Below are 16964 nucleotides of genomic sequence, written 5' to 3' on the forward strand. Positions count from 1 at the left end.
GTGTGTGTGTGTGTGTGTGTGTGTGTGTGTGTGTGTGTGTGTGTGTGTGTATATATATTTCACTGTGGAGAACACTGTAAATAAATTCACTTTCTATTTGAAGAAACTTGTGGTCTGCGCCTGAGTCCGCTCCACTAATCGTGACAGTATCAAAATCAAGTACGTCTTTGATCTACAAATTTCATAAAGAACATCCCAATGCAATGAATTTTGAGTATACGCCCAGACTCTCGAACTTGAACAGACATTATGATGTCTGTTCAAGTTTCTCTGTAGCTTAAAAAGGTATTATGGAGGGTATCTTGAGGAGGTTCTGGAGGCATGCTTACTGAAAACAAAGTTCTTACAGGAGTCCAGAGGTTCCTCCGATATCAGGGCCAGTTGAGGTTAAAAGGTTTGAAGTGTTTTTAAAGACATGTAATGGGCTCCTTGGGGAGGTTCCAGAGGTTCTTGGTAATGTTCCAAAGCAGGGAATGTAGTAAAAGCTGCAGTACTGTGGTACAGGTCTGGATATGTACTAAGCAGAATTAATGACCGTGAGAAAACTTTGTCTGTACTGCAATGACCTGCATGAATAAACAGCTTTCACTTGGAGATACAGGACATTATTCCTTTGCAGCCCTCCCACTAAACCCTGTATAAATACAGGTTTAAAAAAACATTACTACTCTCGCTCATTCATATATACACAAACACACACATGCCACATTTACACATACATATGACCTTGCAATGTCCCCCACGTACATTCCTGATAAATCCTGATTCCTAGTAAATCCCCATTCCTAAACAAGAGTGCATGAGCTAATGTGGAAATGTGTTTACATATACAGTCCAACACACACATTTAGAGCAGCTGAGTGATTTGATATCTGATAGAGCAGATGAACAAATAAGGGTGGAACTTTGAGTACAGGCTGCCAGTAGATGTGTGTTTTTAAATTTGAACCATTGTTATTAGATTTCAGTTATTATTTCTGTACAGCCTTATCTAGTTGAGGTAAAATTTAATGCATCCATGCATCCTGGTTTTCATGCTGTGAAAATGCTATCTAGATACCAAAGCACTGGGTACCCCTTAGGATCCTTTTTAGATGTGCAGGATAACTGGATGTCAATAAGACTTCTTGTTGGAACTAGATGCCATTAGAGGGAGAAATTTGTTGTTTATAGGAAAGATAAATTGGTCCCAAGATAACCTGTATTCAGGAGAAAAGCCAGACTTACAGATAGAAGTCAACTCAGAACAGGGGAGCTTCATCACTTCTGAGGTGGGAAACCAGGGCTTTATCCTGTAGCCAGACCTAGGATGGAAGCTCACTGGGGAGTGTTTGTTGGGTGGGCCTGAATCTGGCTCAGCAGGACAGAGGTCAAAAAATGACCATCACCTACAAGGGACAGACACTCAATACATGAAGACAGAACGCCAGGCAAAGACAGAAGCCTGGACATCTTCACCTGAACATTTTAGACCCGTGATGCCTCATATAATTGTACGACTGTGAACAGGGTTTTCTTCTTCTTCTGAAAAATTTGCTAATACAGTACTACTTGCATTTTAATGTGTTAGTTTGTAATAAAAACAACTTGAAAAAAGTTCAGTTTTTTAGTTTTAAAGACATATTTTAAAATAAAATTGTTTTGAACATGGATTAATCACAACTGCTAGAGGAGACTAAATAATAAAACAGGTCATGATAACCTCCTGCCTAAAAACTCTTTCGGTCTCATACTTGGGACTTTACAGACCAACAAAACATCCTGAGAAGTCCCAGAAAGTTTCAAAATCACATCTTTCAAGATGTGCCATATTTTAAATATCCTAAATATCTCTAAAATAAAAAATAAGCCCTTGAAACCAAATTCAAGTTCTCTAAAATTCCTCAGTGATTTCATGAAAATCTTTATACAGTGAAGATATAATTATTTCCCCAGCTGAATTTGTACATTTGCTCACTTATAAAGATATTAACTTTTTCTCATTTTTATGATAGTTTCATTTTAATAGAGAGACACAAATATCAACCAAAACTCAATCAGACAAAATGCATTTCATTAAATTATGGCTTGATTTGCATGTCATTGAGTAAAATATGTATCCCCAAGCAAAACATGACTTAGTACTTGGTGCGGAAAACCTTGTTGGCAAGAACAGTGGGAAGTCATTTCTCATAGTTGGTCAGCCGGTTTTGTCACAGCTCAGGAAGGAATTTGGCCCACTCCACTTTACAGAAACTTGATAAATCCTTTAAGTTCATCAGCTGCTGCTTGATAGTTTAAAGCGTCAGCTTCCTCCACAAACTTTTTACAGGACTGAGATCAGGAGACTAGCTAGACCACTCAATGACCTTAATGTACTTTTTTCTTTAGCCACTCCTCTGTTCTCATGGTGGTATGTTTTGGGTCATTGTCATGCTAGCAGACCCATCCACAAATCTTCACTGTTCTGGGAAGGAAAGGAGGAGGTTCCTGTCCAAATTTTTATGGTACATGTTCCGACCCATTGGCCTCTCAATGTGATGAAGTTGTTCTGTACCCTGAAGCAGCGGTCCCCAACCTTTTTTGTGCCACGGACCGGTTTATGTCTGACAATATTTTCACGGACCACCCTTTAAGGTGTCGCGGATAAATACAAAAAAATAAAACCCGTATGGGTACCCAAACAAAAGAAGATTTATTCATAACACATGGGAAAAGACCCAGGGAAACTGAGTTAACAATAGAAAAGATAAAAAATAACGATAAAAAACAATAAAAACCCTGAAAACCATAAATTTCACACCCGAGCCTCAACTCTTGTGGCCCGGTACCAAAGACTCATGGACCAGTACCGGTCCATGGCCGGGGGGTTGGGGACCGCTGTCCTAAAGCACAATGCACCACCCTGTGAGGATGGTGTTCTTTGGGTCATACTGAAAACTGTGGGTGCCAGAGAGCTTGATTTTAGTTTAACTAAACCACAGAACTTTCTCCCAAACCATCAATGACTAATTCAGATGTTCAGTGTCAAACTTAAGATGAGCCGGTACATGTGCCTTTTGACCAGGGGAAAATGTAAAGTGATATATGCGCTTTACACTCGACAAGTTTTACCAATGTTTTTCTTGTGACTGTAGTCCCACCTGCTTTACATCATTGACAAGATCCTCTCATATAGTCTTGGGCTGATCCACCATGATTAACCCCTGTAAGGCAAGATCTTTCATGAAGCTCCAGACCAGATTGATGGTGACTTCTATTTGAGACTAATTGCACCAACAGTTGTAGACTTTTCACCAAACATCTTGTTGATGGTTTTGTAGACCATTCCAGCTTTGTGCAGGTCTAAAGTCTTGTTCCTGATGTCATTTGATTGCTCTTTGGTCTTGCCAATGTTAGTGGAGAGGTTGGAATAGAAGAAACTGAATATGTGGACAGGTGGTCTTCATACACACAACATGTTAAGATTAAGAGTATCTGTAAGTGATTGGTTGATTGATTGTAATCTGTATTCCATGCGTGCACACAACTAATCAGTGACTGACTACACTCAATAACATCCAAATCAATTTTGAACTTTTATGTCATGTGAGTTTTCTTGTGTTAAAAAAAAGAAAAAGAAAATACTTGCAAATGCTTCAAGACCTCTGTTAGTGTGCCCAGTCTCCACAGACGATATGTTGTTGGCCTATTTATGTGCGGTTTGATATTTAAAAGGTTTGATATTCCAACAACACCTCCTTACAAATGTTTTTTTGCATTGGTGCTGGCATAGTCTGAGGTGAAAAACGGACAGTGTCACAGTCTGTGTTGGCAGACCGTGGGGATGTGGGGAAAGGAGGACCCAGTCACGGTACTCTGTGATGCAGACAGTGCTCTTTATTTGCTTCTTACAGCCCCTTGTTAGATAAAATGTCAAGTGCCCACTAGCAATCAAAGAACTTATGAGTGGTGCAAAAGGGGGGTCTGGTGATGTTGCTTTACAGCTTTAAACTCATCACAGAGAGGAGGCCAGGGTGAATGGATGGGTCAAGACAACACACGACTTTAACATGGGAAACTGCTTTTTATGCCTAACTCTAACAAATGTTTTACCCAAGCATTGTCAAGTCATAATTCAGAAGTGGAAGTAGAAGCCATAAAAACACAGTTTTTACCATGTGAACATGTTTGTCAGCAGTTTTGAGTACTTGATGTGATGTCTGTCTGGATATCTGCAGGCAGATTTCTTCAACACATTGGCATTGCAACAGTGCAAGACACAGTTACGCAATATATTAACGGTATGCAGCCAAGATCAAAATGAAGGTAAAGCTCAAAGACGCGTGTGGTCAGAAAACTTGCTGGTATAGCGGCTGGTGTGATCCCCTGACAAGATGGTCTCTGGTTTCAATCTGTTTTGAACCTCATATGTCCTCTATACTTTTTTCCCCCCCTATCAACATGCTGATATTTCAACCCATCAGTTCCACCTCACATCAAACCCGGCTTTCATTTTGATCTCAAATACACACCTTTAAAATTCTGTGACTGTATCTTGCACAGACGTAATTCTATAATGCTGAAAACCAACTGACAGACAGACATATAAACACCTGCCACAGTACTCGCAACTGCCTCAGGGCTCCGCCGGACCACATTTTGCCATGATGACAGACCGATTCACACACAGTGTGAAAACACAAGCTATAAAAATATTTCAAGAACAATCTTCCAGATATCAGACCTAAGGTATCATACAAAAGAGTACTTCAAACAAAGGGTAAGCCACAATGTCTAGTCACAATTTGTTTGTTTTACAGAATTAAAAAAAAAAGAAGAAAAAAAAAGCCTCAGAAACATTTGAAATATTGTCTGTTTTTGTGGGCTTAGCATGAATGATACTGGCAATTTGGGTGATGTCACCAATCCATTAGCATGTATCCTGTGACCTTTGCTTTATTGGAGACTTTCACACAGTCTGATAAATGATCTCACCCTCCGATTCAGATCCACAGCTGTTAAAATAACAGTTGTTCAAAATGTTGAATTATTAAGTTTAAAATTTGAGATACTTTAACTTATGAATGTCAAAAATAGCAAAAGACTGAATGAAATGTACTTTGAATTAAAATTTAAACTAGCAAAATGCTGACTATGGAATATAAAAATATATGTTTGTTTTTCTAAAAAAAAAAAAAAACTTGCTGCAGGTCAAGATTTTAAAGTGACTTAAACCCTAACCCTGGGATATTTTCTCTTCTGCTTATTTTGGAGGTGGGTCTGCTCTGGTGGTTAAATAGCTGTAGTTAGCTGTGGTTCTGGTTCACTCGGTTGAAACCAGGATCGCTTATATTTTCCTCATTAAAAACCATTTGTGTAACACAAATGAACACATAGTACCACTGTAACAGTTCGTCAAAACAGCAAACGTGGAAGCCCAGAAACTGATCAACTCAGGAGAGGAGGTGAGGAGGAGACGCACAAAGCATTTTTCTTTCCATCCACTGAGAGGGAGTGGTGCACCGCTGATGTCTGCAGGCAGAAACTCATCTGTCATCTTCTGACTGTGCGCGGGTGTATGTGTGTGCGCATGCTAGCTGCCAAACGCACGCACCTCCCTCCTCCTGCCGTATTTCCGTAATCTGTCGGAGTTGCGCGTGTGGAGAGTAGAAGACACGGTGGATTATTTCCACAGAGGAAAGAGCGCGTGGCACAGAGCCGATCCCACTGGTCGACAGAGGAGCGGAGGTCAGCAAGTGTCCCGGGCTGCAGGTGCTTCGTGCCAAACGCTTCCAGAGTCTGTCCGAGTCTCAAGAATTCTTCTCTTCGGTCCGCAAAGCAGAGGAATGACCCCGTCCAGCTGTCTGCCAGCTGCTGCTGCTGCGAACAGGACCAGATGAGGATGAGGAGGAAGGGGCTCCCTCAGCTCCACGCGCTCAGTCAAAGTTCAGCGCTTTTCTAAGATGCCACCGGCCTCTGGAGCTCGGCACGCGGTTCGGCTCGAAACTAACCCGGGATAATAAAACACGCACAAAGAGACAAGAAAACACACCAGAAAGCAGAAGTTTAGTAATTATCCGGCGGGAGGAGCCCGGGAGGGAGAGCCCGGGATCAAAGAGCGCTCCGAGAGCTGCGCAGGGAAGACAGGTGAGCTTAAGTGTGTGAGCTGAGGGAGCAGCCGAACGGTGAAGAAATTTGTTCGCAGACAGAAAACCTCTCCTAGGCGTAAAATGTGACATGTTAAACAGTTTTCTGTAATAACTGCAGGATGTGTGAGGGTGATGCTTCGTTTTAAAGTGCAGCGAGAGCATTAAACGTGTTTTTACTGGGACATATTTTGTTTGCGCGTTTAGGAGCGAAACTACTGCTGGAAACTCATTTTTACTTCAGAATCATTCAAAGAGTTTACCGCATTGAATGAATCAAAAGCAAACGTAAAACGCGCCTCTTTTAAAACTTGAATCTTTAACTAAACCCTGGAAAAACGTTATTACATGGATTTTTTAAAAGCAGTAAACTCACGTTAGAATCACGCCGTATCTTTAAATAGACAGCAGTATTATTATTATTTTTAGATAAATTTGTTTTATTTCAGGTAAGTTTGGTTTTATTAAAATAGGTTTTGTTTCATTAGAAGTTCATTTTTGATCATATCACATGATCTTTATTTTTCATTACAAAAAAGTTTGAGTCAAAGTCTCTCTTATGACCTAAAAACTGTTAAATTCACAGTTGGGTCCACATGAGTCCTGATGAAGATCATGTGATTCTGTCAGAAGATCCAGCACGTGGGAGGAAACGGCTTTGGCTCCTTGGAGGAACATTATTACAAAACAATCTGAACTTTGCTCATCTGCACCTTCAGGTCCGTGGTGATGCTGCTCGCGCGGCTCACGCTCCTGTCCGCCCTCCTCCTCCTGCTGCTGCTCACCGAGGCGGCCCTTCGCCGAGGTTCCGGCACGCAGACGGACAGCCGCAGCATGGTGGAGCTGATCGGCCGGTACCCGAGGACGAGGACGGAGACGCCCGGGGGAGTACAGCATGGGTCGCAGCACGGACTGGGTCAGTACTGATGGCGGAAACAGTGAGATAACATCGTAATCACGCCGCGGTCTGCGGTTTCTCTTTGAACTTTATTCATCCATTCAGAGAGTCAAAAAATATGAATGAGTGCAGAAGCAAAAGGCTGCAGGGCGTCACGTCCTGTTGGGCCCCTCCTGCTGTAATTTCATTAAATCCTTTTTGATTTAGGAGGACCGTGAACCTGTTGTGTTCAAGATACACTCTCACGATCTAGATGGGGCTGTTTTTAAGCACAAAAAAGCTGATTCCAAACTGCAAAATTAAACTCCTGAGGTGGTTTCATTCATACTCCAGTGAATTAAAATGTATGTCAAAGGACTGTTCTTTATCCATTTGTAAACCACAATGCTTATCGGGCACTCACATTTATCCCATGACCCTTTTTAAGGAGCTACCCCCTATACTTGACACTTAGTTTCAGAGTTACACTCACCTCTATGTGAAGTGCTCTATAAGTACTCATAACTGTCAAAATTGCTCTTCTGCACATCCTGAGACTCAACATTTGTAGGAAACCGCACCCTGACGCCAGTCCAAATGTAGCAAAGTGTAACTTCAAAGTTAATAACTGAACTCAAAGCTTTCAAGTTTAGCCTACGATAATCTGCTAGTACAGATATATCACTAAGATCCATCCATCAATTTTCTGCCAGTGATCGGGGTTCGGGTCACGGGGGTAGCAGTTTGACTAAAGTAGTATGTAGTATTTAGTATGACTAAATATTTAAATGGTGCTGTCCCTGCTAGTGAGTACCAGAAATGCAAGGAATAAAATAATTATGAATCTCCAACCTGCCATTCATCCATTCTCTTTGACCTGTCTTCATGAGGGTTGCGTGGAGGCTGAGACAGAGTCCGAACCAAAAAACCTGAGGGCACATGAGAAACAGAACAACGCCCCTCAAAAGGCATGTGTATGTGTGTGCCTGAGCATCTGGCTCGGGCAGCAGATACCCACAGACAATGGGAACGGAGGCCAGGAGTCAAAGTGGAGAATTGTTAGTCCTGGCGGCTCTGGCTCCGGAGTTTCGGGCACTGGTGGTGTGGGCAGTGCTGACTCCAGCTCGGACAGAGCAGGATCAGATGGCATAGTGAAGACCTCTGATTTGGGTGGCACATGATCAGACGACACGGAGACCTCTGGCTCAGACTGCTGCCCCCAGGTCCAGGCTGGGGCTGCACATAGCCTGTTTCTTTGACAACTGCTGCTAGTGTTCAGGCTTGGCCACTCTCTACCCTGGGAGAGAGGCAGGGAATTCTGAGCGTCGTTGAGGTGAAAAAGTTGGCTTGAGGTGACAGGTTTAATCCATGCACTCTAATTGCTGGAGGACCAAGTAAAGGCAAGGCAGCAGATGGAAAAACATGGTGCCTACGGGGACCCCCTACAGCCAGTCGAGCTCCACAGAAAATGTGTTCATACTACCTACTCCTTCCTCACAACCATGAGGAAGAACGCGTCAGAGAACAGAGGGCAATGCAGACAATACGTACACAAAGAGGATAACGAGGGAAACAGGCCACAGGCGGGAACATTGCTGACACTAATCTGACTGATAAGACAGGAGAAGCGAAACTGAACATAATACACGTGAAACAGGAGACTATCAAAATAAAACAGGAACTAACACACACAGTGACTCTGAGACGTGGGATAAACAGAACAAATAACCAAAGCCAGAAAGTTGAAATAAACTCAGATGCACTAGAGGTCACTAAAGCAGTGACACTTAAGTCATTTCTTAAATGAACAGAAAGAATCGTGAGGCCACAACCAATTCAAAATGCTGGGTCAGACACCCAGGACCATGACAGGTGAGAGGCGGGGTGCACGCTGGACAGATTGCCAATCTGATGAGGGGCTAGGACATAGAGACTGACAACCATTCACACTCACATTCACACCTAAGGGCAATTTTAGAATTACCTAACTAACCCAACCCCCAGTAGTTACAGATAATTGTTGATTCTTGAGTGTTAACGGGTTCCTCATTACAAAAAGGCAGCACCCTCTTCTCTGAAATGAAGGTGCAAACAAGCTAAGAGCTACTCAGAACTCTACAGACCATCATGGTGCAGCTGCGTAGTGTCACCAGTGGGCGGAGTCAACAGTACCAATAATGGGTCTGCATTTGTTTGTCGACAAGATTAAACAGGAAAGAGCCTAAAAATAATAAAATAGTCTATGACAACCACCGTCTTGAGGCTTCTCCAGCTGCATCAATAACTGAAGCAATTTACTTGTCACACATTGCTTTGAAGCTAACAAACAGTTGCTTGTAGAAGTTCCAGGTTTCTGTTGCCAAGGTGATCCTCTAATGTATTTGCTGCCCGGGAATATGTCAATCAACAGTGTTCTTCACTCTGATTGGTGGTTGCTACAGTCGTTCCCCTGGAAGTTGAGAAAAGTTTATCTCATCCCACCTACTTCCCATCGCCAGCAGTTATTTCACCCATGATTGCTTGAAGTCGTGGCGTGTCATTCACTTATCTGGTGATCACATTGCCCTGAATTTCTTCCAGTGCATATGCAGCTTCAGGCAGCTTTATTGATCTGTCATCACTGCAGTCTGGCTGCACACTGCTGGCTTTTTGGAGGACTGCACGTAAATATATCTGTGATATTTGTATGCTGATAATCCTCGGCTCTGCATAGTGGAAGCTTAGAATATTGGACCCCAACGCTGGACTATAAATCCAACATAGAAAGATGATAGTTCCAGGGACTAATGTGGTTCTGTAGCGCTTTGGTCCAGATGACAAATGGTTGTATGTAAACTGTGTCAGAGCAAAGTTTAAAATACTAATTAAAGAACACTGAAAAATATGATCGGTAGTTTAAAATGGATTTCAAATACAGTCTAAATATTTGTACAGACATAGTTTATTAGGGCTTCAATTTGACTTTCCTGGAATTTTGTGACTTTACAACCCATCAATTAGTTTGTTTTTTCCTCACATTTACTCAACTCTTAAAATAGCTACAAGGAACATACCCAAATATAATGTATATTATCTTTTCAGATTATAAATTTCTTCTACAGGTTTGATTGCTGGGTTAGAGCCAGTCAAAAGCCAAACGTGAGGAGCATTATTGTTTTTCTGGATACAATTTGTATATGAAGTAAAGCAGGGAACCTTTTGTTAAACAAGAATTGGATTTTTGGGGGGTTCTTTTAAGTAGTCTAGTCATTATTTGAGAAAGAAATGTTGAATTTGTTATTTGATTTAATTTCGATCTATTATTTATTAATTATTTATTTAGTTGGGGCTTTGAGTACCACCAGTGAATGCCATTTAATAACATTATTTTCAGGAAAAGACAAACATCTCAACAGTGGATATCACCAAAACTAAGCAACTGACACTAAAACAATCCTGATGGATGAATAGCAACAAGGGACTGAGAAACAAAATTGTACATTTGTCATGTTAACAATGTCTTTGCATGCAGGACTTCTTTTATTTTTAATGGAACACTTTGAGACTAGTCTGTTTTGTAAGAGTTCTCAAGCTAAACAGATTCAGTTTATGTGAAACAAATGAAAGAAAAAGTAAAACTAGACCGAAGCATTGTCTTGTGTGATGAACGACAGAAAATCCAAATATTTCTGTTTGTGTGAACAAACCAAAAGCAATGTCACAGAGAAATCTGAGTGAGGTCCATTCGTCTCCAGCTGGTGCCGAAAAGGCAGAAATGCCTCAAGAGTGACGGCGCAATCAGTCAGACTTGCAGCCGTTTGAGATCTTTTTGTTGTTTGGATCAGCAAGACAAATCCCTCTTAAATCATCAGAGCATTTACAGCTGGCTCCATTAGAGCTGCGAGCTGAGGCCAGACCCTTAAAGGAACTTTTGTGAGGATAATTTTAACAGAGCAGACTGCTGTCATCGTTTGGTCCTCTGCACATCTGAGGAACTATCAGCCAGGGCACCTCTTAAAGGATCATTTTATCTTTTACCATCATTTTAAGCCAATATTTCTTCACTGCAAAGCCTTGTATTTAGTAGACTCAAACCACCCCTACAAAAATTTTGTAGAATAACTGTTACTGAGGGTCCACTCTCATCTTATGTGTGAAAAAAGTTCAGCAGAGCAAATGTGTCCAATTTTAGAAAGGACTGCATTGTGTGAACCATACATTGGGATTTAAAACAGCAGAAAGTACTTTAACCTCACAACAGGAACAGTTTAAGGCTTTAATGATGGTTACAAACAGTGTCCACTTTTTACTTTCAGATGATGTCAGAGTCATAAATGTAAATTATTTTGGCTTAAAGTATCTACCTTACCCTGTCAGCAGACTTCCCAATATGCTTTGTTAGTGTTAAAAAAAACGTTAGAAAATCAACATGGTGAAACAACATTGCATGCATAGATCAAACACCACAAAAACTGCCTGGAAGCAACTCAAGAAACATGTCAACAAGCGTAAAAAACTTCCCAGATTCATTCAATCACCTGCGGGTTGCACTAAAACAAGCCTGACCCAACACTACCAGCGCCCCCATGCCAGACTGGCAGCTTAGGAGGGGGTGACCATGTTGTAGCTGATCCATCCAATGACTGATCCTTTTTCACAGTTCCATTCAGCTTTTGAGAGTTTAATTTGAAAATGATTCATAATTCACAGCTGGAAAACAACATAAAATGTTATACTCTCTAAAAAGCAGGCAAAGGGGTCCAGCAGTAAAACAGTGCAGATTAATAAAAAGAACTTCTTGTTTGAATCAGCCTCAGAGCTGTGTTCACATTTAACTTTTAGCCTCTGGGATTTTATTCTCCAACAGACATTTGAACTATTGTTTACTCTATTTAATCCTTTTTCTCCCCATGTCGTCCAGGTACTGGAATGGGCCTTATGTTTTATTAGAATGTGACCCGCTGCCATTTATCTTGAAATTTGTCAAGCGTGACAACACAGGACTTTTACTTTTTTAGCCATTATGTTGTTACTTTTGCTTAAACTCTTAATCCTTTCCACCCTGTGAGACTGTGAACAAGCTGGATTAGATGTATGCACCGCTTGAGTTGCAGTGAGTTGAGTTCTTTTAATAAAGGCTCAGTGTCACTGATTTATTGTTATTACACTGTTATCCAGTCTGATCTTGTGATGGAAGCAAAGAGATTTGCTTGTACTAATAAATCTCATGAATGTTGAACAAGATTGTTCAACTTCTAGTTCCAGCTTGTGAATTTGGGATTTTTTTGCTAACAGAAATTCCTCAAGCTCACTTAAGGCTTTAAAGGTGTTTTTAGCAGACCCGTGAGATTTTAATAGCCATCTGTATAACAGTGAAACAGGTGCTGCTGCAAATGATTTCAGGACTCTATGCTATCTTATGGCTTTCTGTACAATGTTTTGGATAAAAGTGTTAGAAATAAGTCCTTTAATGTCAAAGATTGAGTCCTTCTATCTATCATAGAGATCCTGGACCTCCAACTGTTGTAGGAGACCAAATTTATGGGGGGTTATGTTCATCTAAATTCCTAATAACGATAAATATATTTGCTCCTATTTTTATTTCATTTAAATCCCAGAGCGTTTAACTTCATAAATTGCCAAAGAACAGAAATATGACAGAATAAATGACTTCAGGCCTGTCCGTGGGGTTTCCACATCAGTGTGACCTCCATTTATTCAGCAAAGAAAACTAGTGAGACACGTTTGACCTTTTCAGTGTCTTTTGAGAAAAGAGGGTAACTCTGCAGCTGAACTTGTAAGTTCCTTGTGTTTAAAACAACAGTCTTGCTGATGTATCAGCAAGGTCATGTCACAAGTTTGGCCTTCAGGAGTTTTTACATCTGTTTCATATTTCTGTGATTTTTTTATGGTTGAGTCAGATGAGAATGTGAAGCCTCCCAGTTTCTTCCACTGTGTTTTGAACAAAAATAATAAAGGCTCAGTGTCACTGATTTATTGTTATTACACTGTTATCCAGTCTGATCTTGTGATGGAAGCAAAGAGATTCTCTCCTTCTAACTCACTCAAAAGGTGGAAATCTTATTCGTGATGATCCATATGTTTAAGCTGGCAAAGACCTTTCCTGCATCTCTCCCCATTTATCGAGGCTTTGGTAGGAACCGTCTTGTGGCCCCCTGTGGCTAGTTGCTGATCTATATTTCTTTAAACTCTGTTGTCTCACAGCAAGAAGTTCCTGAGTTTGACTCCACATTGTGGTATCTTACCAGTATTATTTACACATTTCATATAATTATTTGCCATTTCACACTATCATAAAATTGAGTCTACTGTATATGCCGATGACATTTTGGTATATGAAACCAACAGTCCTTCCATCTCCATCCAGTCAGGTCACAGTCTGATTTGCAACTCTGGCAATGCTTCCGGATATTCCATTACCAAACTCTTTCTATAAACTCTTTGGATTGGGATACTCAACCCATTAATACATCGGAATCCAGGCTTAAACAAAGTCCAATGAAACTGTATATTTAAACTCTGTTTGCATGACTCTTGTTAATCCATCATTAGGTTCCTTCTTCTCCCTTAGTTTAACACTCTCTATATATTTTACAATACAAAGTCAAAAGGCCCTCAGTTAAAATAACTATGGTCCAAAACCCCAAACAAAGAATATCTAAAAATGTTCCTACTACTTTGGTGCCTGGGAGGCTCGGTATATTCAACAGATCATCTGTAAAGGTGTCATGATAACTCTGTTCACACCCACAACTGCTTCAGATTTAACATCATGAATACCACTGTCACTGCCTGGTGGACTCTATCTCCTTCTACTTCCACTCCTCTCTGACATTAGTAATACATCAACCTTTCTGCATGGACACAGAGGAGTAAGCAGCCTAAGGCACCTTCTTTTTCAGTGGCAGCTTTCTCAACAAAAACCCAAGATAGAACCCCACCTCTGCCACAACCACTGTATAATTGGAATAAGAAAGATAAACAGATTTACAAACTCTTTCTTTCACCTAAACCTCAATACTACTTCAATAGCAATAGATGACTGGATTTGAAATTTGAATGTATATCAAACACAAACCAGCTGACATATAAAACTGACCTTAAACCTGTCTAACCTAAATTGTCCTCTATGCCTCAGTCCTTCTTTTAATTGATGTGATTTCACTTACAATCTCACATCTCCAAACTTTCATGTTAACAGAACTATGGGCAATAAACTGTATTATTTATCAGTAATATCAGTATTGTTGTTACTTTCATAATCCTTCATAAATCTGCTTTGAAGTCAAAGAGGAAAGATGATCCCTATTAGTGCAAAAATTGCCTGAGAATAGTTTTATTTTTTAGTTTCTCTCAGGATCCAGCGATAACGTCCTGTGCATCCACTGCAAAGAGCTACTCATATATAATTTTGCTTGGTTTGACATTTACTCTCAAATATACGCTCAAATTCTGCATAATGAAAATGACACAACTATTTGTTGAAGATGCCATTTTTGAATGAAAGTAGTACAGGTAAGATTCAACTAGTATTGCTACTGTGGGTAAAGGGGAAGGAAACAGTAGCCGTGTCGTATTGTTTAGGTATTTAATCTATATCCATGTATTGCATTTTAAAATTGGATTTTAGTAGATGTATACACTATGGTCAACTGGAATTCCTCTAAAGTTAATCTCTGATACAACACGACTTAAAGATAATGAACATAATGAACTTTGAGTGTCATGTGAATACTGTCTATAGAAAAGCTCACCAGTGCATACACGTTTATCAAAATCTTTATGGGGGATTTTTGTGTTGATGGCTTTTATGAGAACAATTGTTCTTACATTCTCATTTTTTCTGATGATACAAGTTACTGAACATAAAAAACAAAAATAGACAGAAAAGTATAGTCAAAGTGTGCAGCAACATTTCAGAATCAGAATCAGAAAGTGTTTTATTGCCAAATGTTGAGCAGGTTTACAACATTAGGAAATTGCTGCGGTGCTTCAGTGCAAACATACTGTCATAAATTACGCTAAAATAAACATTAAAATAAAATAAGAATAAAAATTAAAAGTGCTAAGTAGATAGATAGATATATACATGATATATACATGAGTGCAGGTGGTGATCAGTGCCAAACATGGAATGATGCAGTCAACACAGCGTAGGGTCATGTGTTAGTGGTGGGAACAGTCATACGGTTATTGTTCATGTGTCCAACAGCAGAGGGGAAGAAACTGTTCTTATGGCGAGAGGTTCTGGTGCGAATGGACCGGAGCCTCCTGCCTGAGGGGAGCAGGTCAAACAGACTGTGTCCAGGGTGAGAAGGGTCAGCTGAGATCCGAGCTGCACGCCGCAGTGTCCTGGAGGTGTACAGGTCCTGCAGAGATGGGAGTCTGCAGCCAATCACCTTCTCAGCAGAGCGCACAACACGCTGCAGTCTCTGTTTGTCCCTGATAGTGGCTCCAGCGTACCACACGGTGATGGAGGAGGTGAGGATGGACTTGATGATTGCGGTGTAGAATTGCATCATCGTTGGCAGGTTGAATTTCTTCAGCTGCCTCAGGAAGTACATCCTCTGCTGGGCTTTCTTGATGACGGAGGTGATGGTGGGCTCCCACTTCAGGTCCTGGGTGATAGTGGTACCCAGGAAGCGGAATGAGTCCACAGAGGTGATGGGGGTGTCAGTCAGGATGATGGGGGGAGTGGGGCTGTGTGCTTCCTGAAGTCCACAATAATCTCCACTGTCTTCTGGGCATTTAGCACCAGGTTGTTGTGGCTGCACCAGGACACCAGACGTTCAACCTCCCTAAATTTCAGGTATTACCTTGAACTTCCTTATATGAGATGAGGACTTTGAAGAAGGCCCACTCACACCTTATCTAAGGCTCAGTCGTACAACCTCCTTGAAACCACAGGTCTGTCTATTCCCCTGTTGGTTGGAGAATGGTTGCTGAAAATTGTTGGCTGTCCACAAGTGAAACTGAAGAGTACTTTGAAGGCATGCAGGTTCAGTTTTTGTCTTTTGTCATTTTCACAGCTTCAGGACCTCTTCAGTATAAGTAGTTGGCAAGTGTGTGCAGACAATCTTCCATGCAAACTGCGAGCAACACCGGTAACCTGCCAGTGATCAAAGCAATTGCAAGACATTTACTGTGTGATACATTATACGTCTTTGTAACCAATTTCACCAAGTGACTGCCCGGCAACCACTCAACAGCCGGTTAGAGAAAATTTTTTTTTTTCCCCAAAAGTGATGGTTCCTAGGGGATCGCTGACTGATCTCCGGGCCTGTGGGTATGGTATATTTATTGGTTATAACCATTTCCTTCATAGTTGTCTGATTTCTGTACAACCAAATGCGCTTAGAGGATAAAAAAAAAAGGCCTCCTTGACCATTTTACACCCTTGTAGTAAGTACAGCACTGTGAACATTTGGGCCCATTCCCACTTGGTCTAAATATGTTATGTGTCTGGAAAAAACATATTAAATCAGATTGTGGCATAAACAGACTCCAGTATTTGTCTATACCATTATATACTGCTGCTATTATAATGACTGCAGTGTTGTTTTGTTATCATAGATTTTTATTTGTTTTTCAGAGGCTCATCCCAAAGACCCACACAGCAAGCAAAATTTCATCATACACCTGACAGGTATGAAAACCATAAGACCACAGGTGTTTGGAGAGTTATACAATGTCATTTGGCATCCTCTTGATGAATGAGGTGAGGCCTCCGCTGGAAAAGACACAATGTGGAGGTTTAGACGCATCGTCATTGCTCCTAAACCTGCTTATATCACTTAGCATTAATGATGCCTTCACAGTGACTCCTGACATGTGCACTAATATTTGTTTTTAATTCAGTGCTGACATTCAGCCTCTCACTCAGCCTCTGTAGGATTCACTTTTTATATCCAGTAATGCTACGAATAACCTTTTTAGTTTAGTATTAAAACACTTTTTACTCATATTCTAACTCTTTTAAA

At 40.8% G+C, this 16964-nt stretch overlaps 1 protein-coding gene across 1 annotated transcript in view; it reads left to right on the plus strand.

The window, feature by feature from the left end:
• The first annotated feature begins 5619 nt into the window (after nucleotides 1-5619).
• The window catches only part of LOC102209711 (protein FAM150B-like), a 14286-nt gene continuing 2941 nt past the window's right edge, over nucleotides 5620-16964 (plus strand). The window contains exons 1-3 of the mRNA XM_005749432.1: nucleotides 5620-6108; nucleotides 6827-7023; nucleotides 16577-16630. Coding sequence (XP_005749489.1) covers nucleotides 6837-7023; nucleotides 16577-16630 — 241 coding nt within the window. The 5' untranslated portion in view covers nucleotides 5620-6108; nucleotides 6827-6836. The remainder of the gene's footprint in view (nucleotides 6109-6826; nucleotides 7024-16576; nucleotides 16631-16964) is intronic.

The sequence above is a fragment of the Pundamilia nyererei genome, unplaced genomic scaffold (assembly GCF_000239375.1).
Source record: "Pundamilia nyererei isolate P.nyererei 1_Seehausen unplaced genomic scaffold, PunNye1.0 scaffold00244, whole genome shotgun sequence".
In the NCBI taxonomy this organism is placed as follows: Eukaryota; Metazoa; Chordata; class Actinopteri; order Cichliformes; family Cichlidae; genus Pundamilia; species Pundamilia nyererei.